This window comes from Silene latifolia, chromosome 11 (genome assembly GCF_048544455.1).
Source record: "Silene latifolia isolate original U9 population chromosome 11, ASM4854445v1, whole genome shotgun sequence".
Lineage (NCBI taxonomy): Eukaryota > Viridiplantae > Streptophyta > Magnoliopsida > Caryophyllales > Caryophyllaceae > Silene > Silene latifolia.
The window spans coordinates 69,373,531-69,385,798 of NC_133536.1; the positions used below are offsets into that span (position 1 = coordinate 69,373,531).

A 12,268-nucleotide genomic window follows, 5' to 3' on the forward strand; every position below is an offset into this window, starting at 1 on the left:
ATGTCTCAACCCCTGATTGTATCCCCTTAAAAACTGGCTACATAATTGCTCTATGTGCTCGATAACTCCAATGGGTAAAAACAGACAAGAACACCAAAAGATTTCAAGACCAAATATTGTTGAATTAATCAGCTGGATTTTACAAGCATAGGAGAGATGTTGGATAGCCCAATGAGATATCTTACCCTTGATTTTCTGCAGTAGGGAGTGATACATAACTTGTGTAAGCCTGGAAGAGTGAAGAGGAGTGCCTAAATATCGAAATGGAAATTGACCCTTAACAAACTGAGTCTCTTAAAAAATAGCAGCTTGCTCAATCTGACTCACTCCACCAAAGTAAATACAGGATTTCTGTGCATTGGCTTTCAATCCTGGCCATGAAATAAACAATTTAACCCCCTGGATGATTTTCTGAACAGAAACTAAGTCTCCTCTGGAAAAGATGACCAAGTCAGCAGCAAATAGTAAATCTGTAAGTCTAGTCCTTGCACATTTTGGATGTTTGTTAAAATTCATAGATCTTAATACCCTTGAAATAATTTTCATGCATAAGACAAAAAGCAATGGAGACAAAGGGTCTCCCTGTCTAAGATCTTTCTGACCAGGGAAGTAACCAACAACATTTCCATTAATTTTTAGGGAATAGTGTGCAGTTGTAACACAAGTGATCACCCATTGAATAAATTGAACTGGGAATCCTAAAGCAACTAGCATGGTGTTCAAGGAACTCCAATCCACTGAGTCAAAAGCTTTCTGGATATCAATTTTAATCATGCATCTTGGTGAAGTATGGCATCTAGTATATCCTTTAACAAGTTCTTGAGTAAGGACAGTATTATCAAAAATATATCTTCCTTCAACAAATGTCGCTTGCTTAGGTCCTACTAAGATGGGTAGAACCTTCCTAAATCTATTAGCAAGGATCTTACTTACGGTTTTATAGATGGTGGAGCAACATGAAATTAGCCTATAATCAAGGACAGATGAAGGATTATCCTTTTTAGGGACTCAAGTAATGAGTGTAGAATTTATACTCTTCAACAGTTTACCAGTTTTGAAGAAATCCAAGATTTCTTCAGTGAAATCCTTCTGAATAATATCCCATGGTTTTTGGAAGAAACCATGTGAAAATACATCAGGTCCAAGACTTTTATTAGATGCAATAAAGTGTTGGAGTGTCCCCGACAATAATGCGATCACAATTGTCGATCATGATGATCACATGTTTAAATCTCATTTTAAGAATACGTAAGGGATGATACATTTTATAGTCAACTGATCAACATTAATCGGTAACGATTGGCTTGCTAGAGTTTGACGTTACTGTCGTGTGACGGTGGTGGTCAGTTGATCCCTTAAGGTCACACCTAAAGGATGATGCCCTAATCTGTAAAGTTGATTAATTGTATGACGATACAAGTCAATCAATTCCTTAAAATTGAACAATTCAATTTGTGAGAGAGAATATTGATATCTTATTGTAATGGGATTAAATAAGATTTATTTTAGTAATTGAAATACTTTATTACTAAAATTACTTATTGTTAGAGAAACAATAGAGATAAGAATGAATGGTTAATTATAATTACAAGATGTTGTGAATTATAATTAAATGACCCATTTGATTTATGTGATCAAGTATCACTAGTCAATTTATTGTATGTAATTTAATTAATTTATAAAATGATATTTATGTGATAAATATGCATTAAATTAATTAATAACATGTAACATACGACATGTGACATATTGTGTGACAATTGACAAATTGACAAAATAAAATGATAGTCCATTTTATGGAGGATGGACCGAAATATGGAGGGAGTATTAGTGGGTTTTGGTTGTTTTATTTTATTTGATAAAATGGCATGATGATGCCTACCTACAACTAGCCTTACACCTACTCTTACACATCTTACACATCTATTTCTTGTGAAGACAAAAAGAGAAAATAAGATGCCCTTAGTTAGACTACTCCAACCGTGCTCCTCCTTTAATAAGAGAGATTTTGTTCTCTTATTTTGATTCTTACACTTAACCATTCAACACACATGCAAACTTTCTCATACTTTGTTCATCTTTCTCCAAAATTAGAGAAATCATGATCAAATTATTCAAATCAAATTACTAATATTATTAGTGTAATATATGAGTATTAGTAATCAATTTTAAGGTAAACTACTAAACAAATATCTAGCAAATATTATTTAGTGGAGATAAGGGATAGTCTTGGGTGCAATCAAGAGGAGTGGCTTCTATACTTGAAGTCTTTGGAGGATCATCCTATTACTCATCATAGCTCAAGAACAACTGAAGGTAGGAGACCTTACTTGTGCCCATATAGCCGAAAATACAATTGTAAGGAACCGATTTTTCTTCACTCTTGTATTTGATTTGCATGCATAAGATCCTTACGTTTTTATGACTAAAACTTTAAACTAAAATATGTGATATTTAAAATATGATTTCCTACAAGTGGTATCAGAGCATTATGGTTGTTGCATGCAAGATCGGGTTAGTTTTTCCGAGTTAATTTAATTAACATATAAAACTTGTTATTTAGGATTTATGAAGATAAATCATGAAATAATTTTGCATGTTAAAAGTTTCTGGTCCTAAGTTATTTTTAGGACATTTTAGTTTATTTATGGATTTTATTGTTCATTTTATATCATAATGGCATTAAAATGTGATTTTTATGATAAAAATGTCATTTTTTGACTAAAAATAGCTAAACTTCGATTTTTCTAGTGGTTTTTGGATATGTTTTCACATATATTATCTACTGATGGCCTGTAAATTTTCATGATAAAATGAGTTGTTATGCTCGAAATATGGATTTTTCAAGTTAAAATCGTATTTAAATGGAAAAATAGGTTAATATGAGATATATTTCGAATCTGGTCATAGAAATTTAGTATGTTGTCACATGCAATTTTACAATATGTGTGTAACATATTTGGCTATAATGAAGTCTTTATGCATGATTTATGAATTTTTGATGAAAAATCACATAAATAGTGACTTTAATTAGTAAAAATTGCTAAAACATACTTCATGACTAAAGAAAAACGTCACATGTTTCATTTTATCATATATTTCAGATATAAAAGTGAAAAGTTAATAAAAATAATTTTTCTCATATTTTTATGGTAATAATTGTTAAATCCGATAAACCGCAACATTGTTTTTTCCTCGATAATTTTTGAAATTTTTAACCTATGTTTTTTGAACATTATAAGTGTCATGGTATTTTTCCAGAATGTTCATAAGTTTAAATTTCAAATTTTGAAATTATTTGAAATTTTTATGATTTAATTTGAAGTTTATGTCATAATATTGTATTTTTGAGTCCATTTATGAACAATTTTAAGAAATATAAGTTAATTATTGTCAAATGTTAGTGGAGACAAATTTTGAGTCCTAAGATGGTTAGGGTAATTAACTTGTACATAAATATGACTTTATGTAATTATTGTGATTTTTAAAAGGTTAAATCACGCAAATCCGTAAAAACCGATTAATATACGATATTGGCTCTTTAAAGGCGATTTAGCATAAAATTGGGCATGTTCATACATATTATAATGCTGCATTTTATTTATGATTGTCATATTTTAATGTTATGTAATTTTTGAATTATGTAATTTTACTTACTATGGCCTTAGTTTTAATTGGTATTACCCAAAATGTATGGGAATATCGATTCGGTTGTAATTTATTGTGATCTCGTATCACCGTTTTGTAATTTAATAGATTTATTTTTATTTTTAATTACAAATGTATAATAGGAAATTATGTAATTTATTATGTAATTTATTTATTCCGGAGTACCTTGAAGACGGTGCCACTCAAGAAGGCGATCCATTAAAGAAAGTGTTGCCTTGAAATGCGTGCCAAGACCGAAGTTCAAGGGACCAAAGGAGATGGTTTTCGAATTTGTAATAGTTTATTAGATTTACTATTTTAGGAAGGCCATACTAGGATTTTATTTATGCTTTGCATTTTATTTATATGTTGCATGCATCGCTAAATCGCCATAACTAAAACATGCATTATCATTAAATCGAGTTGATCGACCGTGTCAATTACAATTATCGTAGTTCACCTCTTTAGTTCACTTAAAACGTGATAGATAATAAATTGACATGATCTCTCGCTAAAAATAAACAATTGAGACTTAGCCTTACCAAAAAGTAGAAACCATGAAAACCTATTTCGTGAGGGAGTGCACTCGGCCACACCGGGGTACAAACCTTGTTACGTAGGGGAAGTGGGTGATAAATGTCTATCCACCGAATTCATGTTGATGAGGGATTTATCGGCCACACCGTGCCCAAGTTAATGTGGGTTTGGATCATGGACACATTTATTCGAAATTTGGATTGAGCTCAACGGAAGTATTCGTGACCGTAGTCGCATGTGTTCCGGGCTAAAGATAAATATTAATGTAATTTTATCGACCAGGAGTTCTAAAAGTAGAATCGATTAAAGAGTTAATCCACCGAGTTATATTGATAAGGGATTCATCGGCCACACCGTGCCCAAGTTAATATGAATTTGGATCTTGGAATCATTTATCATAGTTGGGTAGAGGTCACTATGTAAATGCTTTACTTGTTATTTACAAGTATTAATAAAACGATAAATGTTAAGTTTTCCACTATTCCGTTATAATATTGTTCTATTTCTTTACCACAATTCATATACGATATCATTTCGATTTTTGATTCAAATCTCCATTAAAACATCGTAACTAAAGACAAATATGTATTTTCTTCTAAAACCTCGAATTATCCATTGTAAGGATCTCTTGTGAAGAGTATAGATGGAAGTTATTTGTGATCAAAAGGGTTTTTGATTCTTGACTAACATATCTACTTACAATTGTTTCTCATATGCTTAATTAAGTTAAGTACTTTGAAACGTTAAATCATTTTGGTAACTAGATTTGTTGGAAATCAAAATTGACCAAAATACCGCAACCACTTCAATGAAAGTTTTAAGACTAAACGAACGAATGAAGAGTAGTCTTCATGAAATTAAATTTTGCTTCTCTAAGCAAAGACTCATTGAAATGAGTGGGAGCATTCTCTTAAACCGTTAAGAAAAGGATAAGGTTCTAAGAAGTAAAATTAGAATGGAATTGATACAAGGTAATGTAAAAAGTAACGTTATTGAGAATAGCAATACTAAACCTATCAATCCCGACCGATAAAGTTTCCATTGTCTTAATTGTTGGACGCTAGAAAGGAAACTACCCCAAATTATGGAAGAATCAACAAGTTAGTTGGGGGACATCAAATGGGACCTTCTTCTTTAAATGTTTATTTGATTAACATAAATTTTGCTAGTACTACTTCGTCAATATTAGAAACCAGTGGAGGTTTTTATCATTGTATTCGATACATAAGATGATTATAATATGACGACTAGCATCAAATAATGTCGAGAGATAGAGTCATTGTGTAATCAATCTAGTTTAGGGTTTATAGTTGTACTTAATTATGACTATTAAGTGCATAAACTCTAAATAAGAATATAAACTTGTTAAGATACAAAAGAGGTTTCACTTTTGTGACCCTATACACCATAATTTGATGTATGGCTAGCGCATTTTCAAGGTGATTATATTCTAAACCAAACTAGAATGACACATCATGTAGATGATGTAAGACTCAAATTGGTAACCCAGGATTAAACCTTAAATTCTGGAATGATGAACGCAAAGAGTTATCGAGTACTCTTGAAACCATTAGATTGTTAATCTTATGGTATATGCGTATCTTTTATTCAAAACAAGATGTCTCGTGCCTTTTGGTTGAAAAGGAGATCGAGGTTGTAAATCACTGATCCAAAATAGGTTGATCATTTTCTTTTACCAACGATTTAAGTTGACACTAATGTGTTCACTTAATAAGGTAAATAGAGAAATCTTTGAAGAAGTTCAAAGAGTTCGAGGAATCACGATTTAGTCGTGATGGGATTACCAAAGTGAAGACTTTGATATAAGCCAAATGAAATGTGATATAGTATCACAAGTTAATCTCTCTTAACACATATTATGGGATAATGTGTAGTTGGATAAGAAATCAAATGCTATTCGATATGGTTTGGATTTCAATCAAGTTACTTTGAGTTACTTGATCCTTTTGGGGATTTTATCATTTTGTCTAAATTATTTTTTTCCACTAAATTTAAAACGAATCATATGAGATATGAAATGGTAGGGTACCATGTTTGTAAGTTTTCAAAAGAAACAAATGCTCATTTTTCCTTACTATAATCACGAGTACAACGGGATTGTGGCTTGTGAAGTTGTCTTTCTAGAATACAAGTTTATTTCTAGAAGACAGAGTGGGAGAAATTATTCAAGAGCCACAAAGAATGTTATGTCGCAAGAAACTGGTCAGAAACTGGTCTTTCTTGGCTACATGAGACGTTTTGTACGTTTTGTGTAAGACGTTGTTTCTTCAAAACCTAGGAGGTTAAAGTTATCACTTGTTGAAGATGATGAATTAGTGTTACTTTTAGAATGTAAAGAGCTTGCAACTTATAAAGAAATTGTTTGATTCAAGTTGATTACTTCTGGAAAGTAATTAACATATGACTTACATGAGAGTGTTTAAGTCACAACTCAATACAAGGCTTAGAGCCATGAAAATCCGAAATAAATTCCGAATGGAATTGTTGGATATCAAGAAGAGATATCAAGCAAAGTGTTTTGCACTATTCGGATCTTCTTAGAGATTGTATCTCATTATGATGATATACATATAACGAGTGAATCTAAAACTCACTTCTTCAATTAGAAGGAATGTATTCAATACATGTCTTAAGTAGGACATCAATGAGTTGGAATCAATGTTTTGATCATGTTATAAAACTTTTCTCAATAAGTCGAGAAGTTGTGTTTATACATAGAGTTTAGTGGGAGTTACGGAAATTTTAATTAGTCTAATATGTGGATGACATATTGATCATTGGGAATGATTTAAGACTTGGAGTAATATAATACATCTTTAATATCCAGATTTATGTAGATAAATCCACATCATATTAGCATCAAATAAGAAGTCTTATGTTGATAAGATTCATGATTAGTTCAATCGAGTTGAATATATTTGATTGATTCCATTTGTTTCCGCTGCCGAATAAATTAAATAGGAAATGATGTATAACACTTCATATACTTTAAGTATGATGAATTATTTCAAATCGAATTTAAGTAATAGTTACCATGTAAGCCATAAAGATTACCCTTAAGTGCTTGCAGAAGCATTAAGGATGTAATGCAAAGTGTTTTTTGATGCAATCTTATGTAAGGGTGTTACACAAGTGACAATTGACAATTGAGATTGCGCATGGTTTCCGACAAAACCATAATCAAATCACATTAGGATGGTTAAGATACCATTGTGGCTATGTTATTTAAGAAATAGATTTTCTAGAATCGTTCTAGGCAATAAAGAACAATGAGGTGACATGGTTTCAGATTAGATTTGATTTATGTTACTACGACCTTCGTAAATGGGGTCAAATGGGCATATTTTGGGTTATGATGGCTGTGGCTAGTCGAAGGGAATAGTGCGATAGGAATTGTCCACCCCTTTGTCAGGGTTAAAACAATATCTCAGGGCCACTCGAGGAGTAATGAACTGGAAATGCGTGGCCACGCTCGGAAGGTATCTATGGTAGATAAATTTCGGTCAAATCAGTTATTCTCCAGATCGAGGAAACCACTCTCGATATGATCACTTGCAAGTACGACCTGATAGACACCTTGCATTGAGTGGGAGATAGTAATAGGACAAGAGAATTAGTGATGCACACTTGTCGAGGACAAGTGAAAGATTGTTGGAGTGTCCCCGACAATAATGCAATCACAATTGTCGATCATGATGATCACATGTTTAAATCTCATTTTAAGAATACGTAAGGGATGATTCATTTTATAGTCAACTGATCAACATTAATCGGTAACGATTGGCTTGATAGAGTTTGACGTTACTGTCGTGTGACGGTGGTGGTCAGTTGATCCCTTAAGGTCACACCTAATGGATGATGCCCTAATCTGTAAAGTTGATTAATTGTATGATGATACAAGTCAATCAATTCCTTAAAATTGAACAATTCAATTTGTGAGAGAGAAATTGATATCTTATTGTAATGGGAATAAATAAGATTTATTTTAGTAATTGATATACTTTATTACTAAAATTACTTATTGTTTGAGAAACAATAGAGATAAGAATGAATGGTTAATTATAATTACAAGTTGTCGTGAATTATAATTAAATGACCCATTTTATTTATGTGATCAAGTATCACTAGTCAATTTATTTTATGTAATTTAATTAATTTATAAAATGATATTTATGTGATAAATATGCATTAAATTAATTAATAACATGTAACATACTACATGTGACATATTGTGTGACAATTGACAAATTGTCAAAATAAAATGATAGTCCATTTTATGGAGGATGGACCGAAATATGGAGGGAGTATTAGTGAGTTTTGGTTGTTTTATTTTATTTGATAAAATGGCATGATGATGCCTACCGACAACTAGCCTTACACCTACTCTTACACATCTTACACATCTATTTCTTGTGAAGACAAAAAGAGAAAATAAGATGCCCTTAGTTGGACTACTCCAACCGTGCTCCTCCTTTAATAAGAGAGATTTTGTTCTCTTATTTTGATTCTTACACTTAACCATTCAACACACATGCAAACTTTCTCATACTTTGTTCATCTTTCTCCAAAATTAGAGAAATCATGATCAAATTGTTCAAATCAAATTACTAATATTATTAGTGTAATATATGAGTATTAATTAGTAATCAATTTTAAGGTAAACTACTAAACAAATATCTAGCAAATATTATTTAGTGGAGATAAGGGATAGTCTTGGGTGCAATCAAGAGGAGTGGCTTCTATACTTGAAGTCTTTGGAGGATCATCCTATTACTCATCATAGCTCAAGAACAAGTGAAGGTAGGAGACCTTACTTGTGCCCATATAGCCGAAAATACAATTGTAAGGAACCGATTTTTCTTCACTCTTGTATTTGATTTGCATGCATAAGATCCTTAAGTTTTTATGACTAAAACTTTAAACTAAAATATGTGATATTTAAAATATGATTTCCTACATAAAGAATAAAGCTTCTTTAACTTCGGCACTACTGGTGGGGAGAGTAAGAAGAGAGTTCTTTGTGTTATCAAGACAGGGACCCGAGTGCAATATGCTCAAGTTAGGGGGAAAACCTATACCTTTAGATCTTAACAGATGATGATAGTAATCCAAGAAAGCAGTTTCAATAGAGTAAGTATCAGTGCACCAGTCACCAGCCATGTTCTGAATTTTAGCAATGGTATTGATACTTCTTCTAACAGCTACTTTAGAGAAAAAAAAGTGAAAAGTACATCCATCCATAGCCTGAATATCATGCTCTTTAGCTCTCTAAATAAGCATGTTGAGTTCAGCTTTCTTAAGAGAGCAGAATTGCTAATGTAGATCAGTTTCTTCCTATTGGAGTAGTGCATTAGTATGGTCTAGTTGGAGGGCTTCTTAGCAACATTTTAACTTGTGCCTAACTTTAGCCACTCTGTCTGCCAACTGGGAGTAAGTTGATGCATTTAACTTCTTAAATTCAGGTTTCAACATTTTTAAATCAGAAGTCAATTGATACATTTTTATTCCAGGTATCTTATTGTGCCACACTTGGGTAACAATATGCTTGAATTGTGGATCCTCAGCCCAGTAGTTCAAGAACTGGAAAGGCTTAAGTCTAGAAGAAAGACCAGGGTCCATAGTAATTACTAATGGAGAGTGATCATAGACTCCAAAAGTTAGAGCTTCAGCAAAATAAGAGGGGAACTCAAATAACCAGGCAGAGTTAGTGAGGACCATATCCAACTTAATTCACTTTGTAAAGCCAGGTTGTTGTTTTTTAGGTCAAGTATAGGTACATCCTATAGTATTCAAATCCACAAGACCACTGTTCCATATACATGCATTGAAATTATCAATGTCAGAGAGAGAGAGAGAGGGAGGGCAGTCACTAATCCTCTCCTTCACTCTTCTAACACAGTTGAAATCTCCCAGAATGACCCAAGGGAGTGGGCCAGGGTTAAAAGAACTGATATGGTGCCATAACTCTTGCCTAGAGCTGTCAACATTAGCACCATACACAAAAGTAATAACAAAATTCCTATTCAAGGAAGTGAGTTGAAGAGTAATCCTCTGAGAACCCTCATTGAGCTTAAGGACTTGGATGGTAGATGGTCTCCATAAAACCCATATTCTCCCATTGTAATGAGAGTTATAATTATGAATGAGAGAAAAAAATGGGAATTGCTTCACTATTTTAGACATATTTTCAACTTTAATTCTAGTTTCCATAATTCCTAATATATCAAGTTTTTGTTTAAAGAAAAACTCCTTAATTTCACACTGCTTGAGGCTATCATTCATACCTCTAATGTTCCAGGATCCAATCTTCATGGGGAAGGTAAGGGAGGTGGATCATCATGCCCTCTAATATCTTGCTCAACCAAGAGGAGAGCCATCAAGTAATGCCAAGTAAATGAAATACAATAATTAAAATTATAAAGATTATAAGGTTTGTTTGATTTACGTCAAAAGCACGCTAAAAACGGGATTTTAAAGAAGAAAATAAAAGGAAAATAAAAGAAAAGAAATTAAAATATGAAAATACATCAGATTAAAGGTGATAATACGGATAATAGTTGATTTAAAACGTAATTAGAAACTACGTCGAATCGGGAAGGAGTTCAGGGACAGAAGCCAACCCAGAACATGGAAGAGGCGCAACACTTTCTGCGTCTGTTCTTGAGTTGGGTTCTAGCTGTGAAGTCAGAATCGCAACATCGTTATCGTTCGTTGGTAGATTTAAGATAGATTATCAATATTAGACTCGAATTGAAGTGGTTTAACCGATTACATGCATCTGGACAAGCAATAAAACGAATAAAAAACGAAAATTTACAATGGTGTACACATGATTACAATGAACTTGAGTCAGAAATACAAAAAGAACGAAACTTCAGGTTAGGTCAAGACTAAATTAGACAAATAAGAACTTATGTATCAATTAGGATTCCAGAACCTGGACATGAACAAGTCGAAAACCAGAAAAATCGATTTGAATTCAAACGGCGAAAACCCGCGAATATTGAATTACTCGGGATTTAGGACGATTAAGCATTACAATTTGAAAAGAGATTGTTAAAATACCACTTATATACTGGAAATTACAAAAGGGACGAACGAAAAAGAAAGAAATAAGAAAATAGGAAAATTACAGGAAGTCGAGGAAGAAGAATAAGAGCAAAAGCAGCGGCAGCCTCAGGAAGAGGCGCAGCTGCTGCTGCGTATCTTTTCGACGTCTGACCTCCGCTGTTTTGAAAAAAGCGGTTTTAAATGATGGATTTTAAATTGGTTTTGAGCGTGCTCTTGATATAAATCTACATTAATTGATACAAAGTAAAAATACAATAATAAAATAGGATTTTACACCCTCAGACTTACATGTTTGACGAAACGAGATTGACTAAAGTTAACGTTAGTGATTGCTCGACTCGAATATGCGTGGAAAGTGCTCTCGTTAGAGGATTTAAAAGATTGATTAAGTTGATTAAGTGGAGTTGGTCAAATTGGTCGGTCTATGCAACGTGACTGGGACTTAGAATGATCTGAGCTTACGTGGTCGATTGATCAAGCACGTAGGCGTCGAAAGCAATAGCGTGGTCTAGAATGCAAAGAGAGAGAAAGAAGGGGCGGAACACTCGTGTGCCAAATATGGAGGCCGGAGGTCTCTATTTATAATAAACACATGAAGGAGTTTAGGAATGACACGGATATGAAAACAAATCACGGAAATATTCTGCAAAGCGTGAAAAGAGGGCTGGAGAAGAGGCGCAGCAGCTAGTGCGATCCTTGGAAGAGTCGCAGCACCTCCTGCGTCCTTTCCTCAGTGGTTTCCTCCTCAGCAAGAAAGAATTTCGTGTTTTAATTATAGAATTTCGGTAGATATACACTTCCTTATTCCATAAAACACAAAATACGTAAAGATATTTTCTTAAAAATATTAATTTAAATTTAGGAATAAATATCCAGAGAATTCTAGAACATTCCGGAATATTCCGACTCGGCATTTAAACGATTTTTAGAAAATGAAGCGGTTTTTGACCCGGACTCCAAATGAACTCTAATTACTATCAAAACGACCATA

At 33.0% G+C, this 12,268-nt stretch overlaps 1 protein-coding gene across 1 annotated transcript; it reads right to left on the reverse strand.

Annotated features, from left to right (window-relative positions):
* Window positions 1-294: 294 nt before the first annotated feature.
* On the reverse strand, window positions 295-10,518 carry LOC141613520 (uncharacterized). The gene is made up of 4 exons (XM_074432259.1): window positions 9,984-10,518; window positions 9,610-9,869; window positions 9,285-9,474; window positions 295-881 (listed from the first exon to the last, which is right to left on the reverse strand). Exons 1-4 carry the CDS (start codon window positions 10,516-10,518, stop codon window positions 295-297), a joined length of 1,572 nt encoding a protein of 523 aa, XP_074288360.1.
* Between the last annotated feature and the right edge of the window lie 1,750 nt (window positions 10,519-12,268).

Coding starts and splice junctions, on each gene's coding strand:
- LOC141613520 (XM_074432259.1), bottom strand. CDS start 10,518: ATGAAGATTGGATCCTGGAACATTAGAGGTATGAATGATAGCCTCAAG. Junction 9,870..9,983: donor GGATTTGAATACTATAGGAT/GTACCTATACTT, acceptor ATTTTGCTGAAG/CTCTAACTTTTGGAGTCTAT. Junction 9,475..9,609: donor TGGCAGACAGAGTGGCTAAA/GTTAGGCACAAG, acceptor ATGCTTATTTAG/AGAGCTAAAGAGCATGATAT.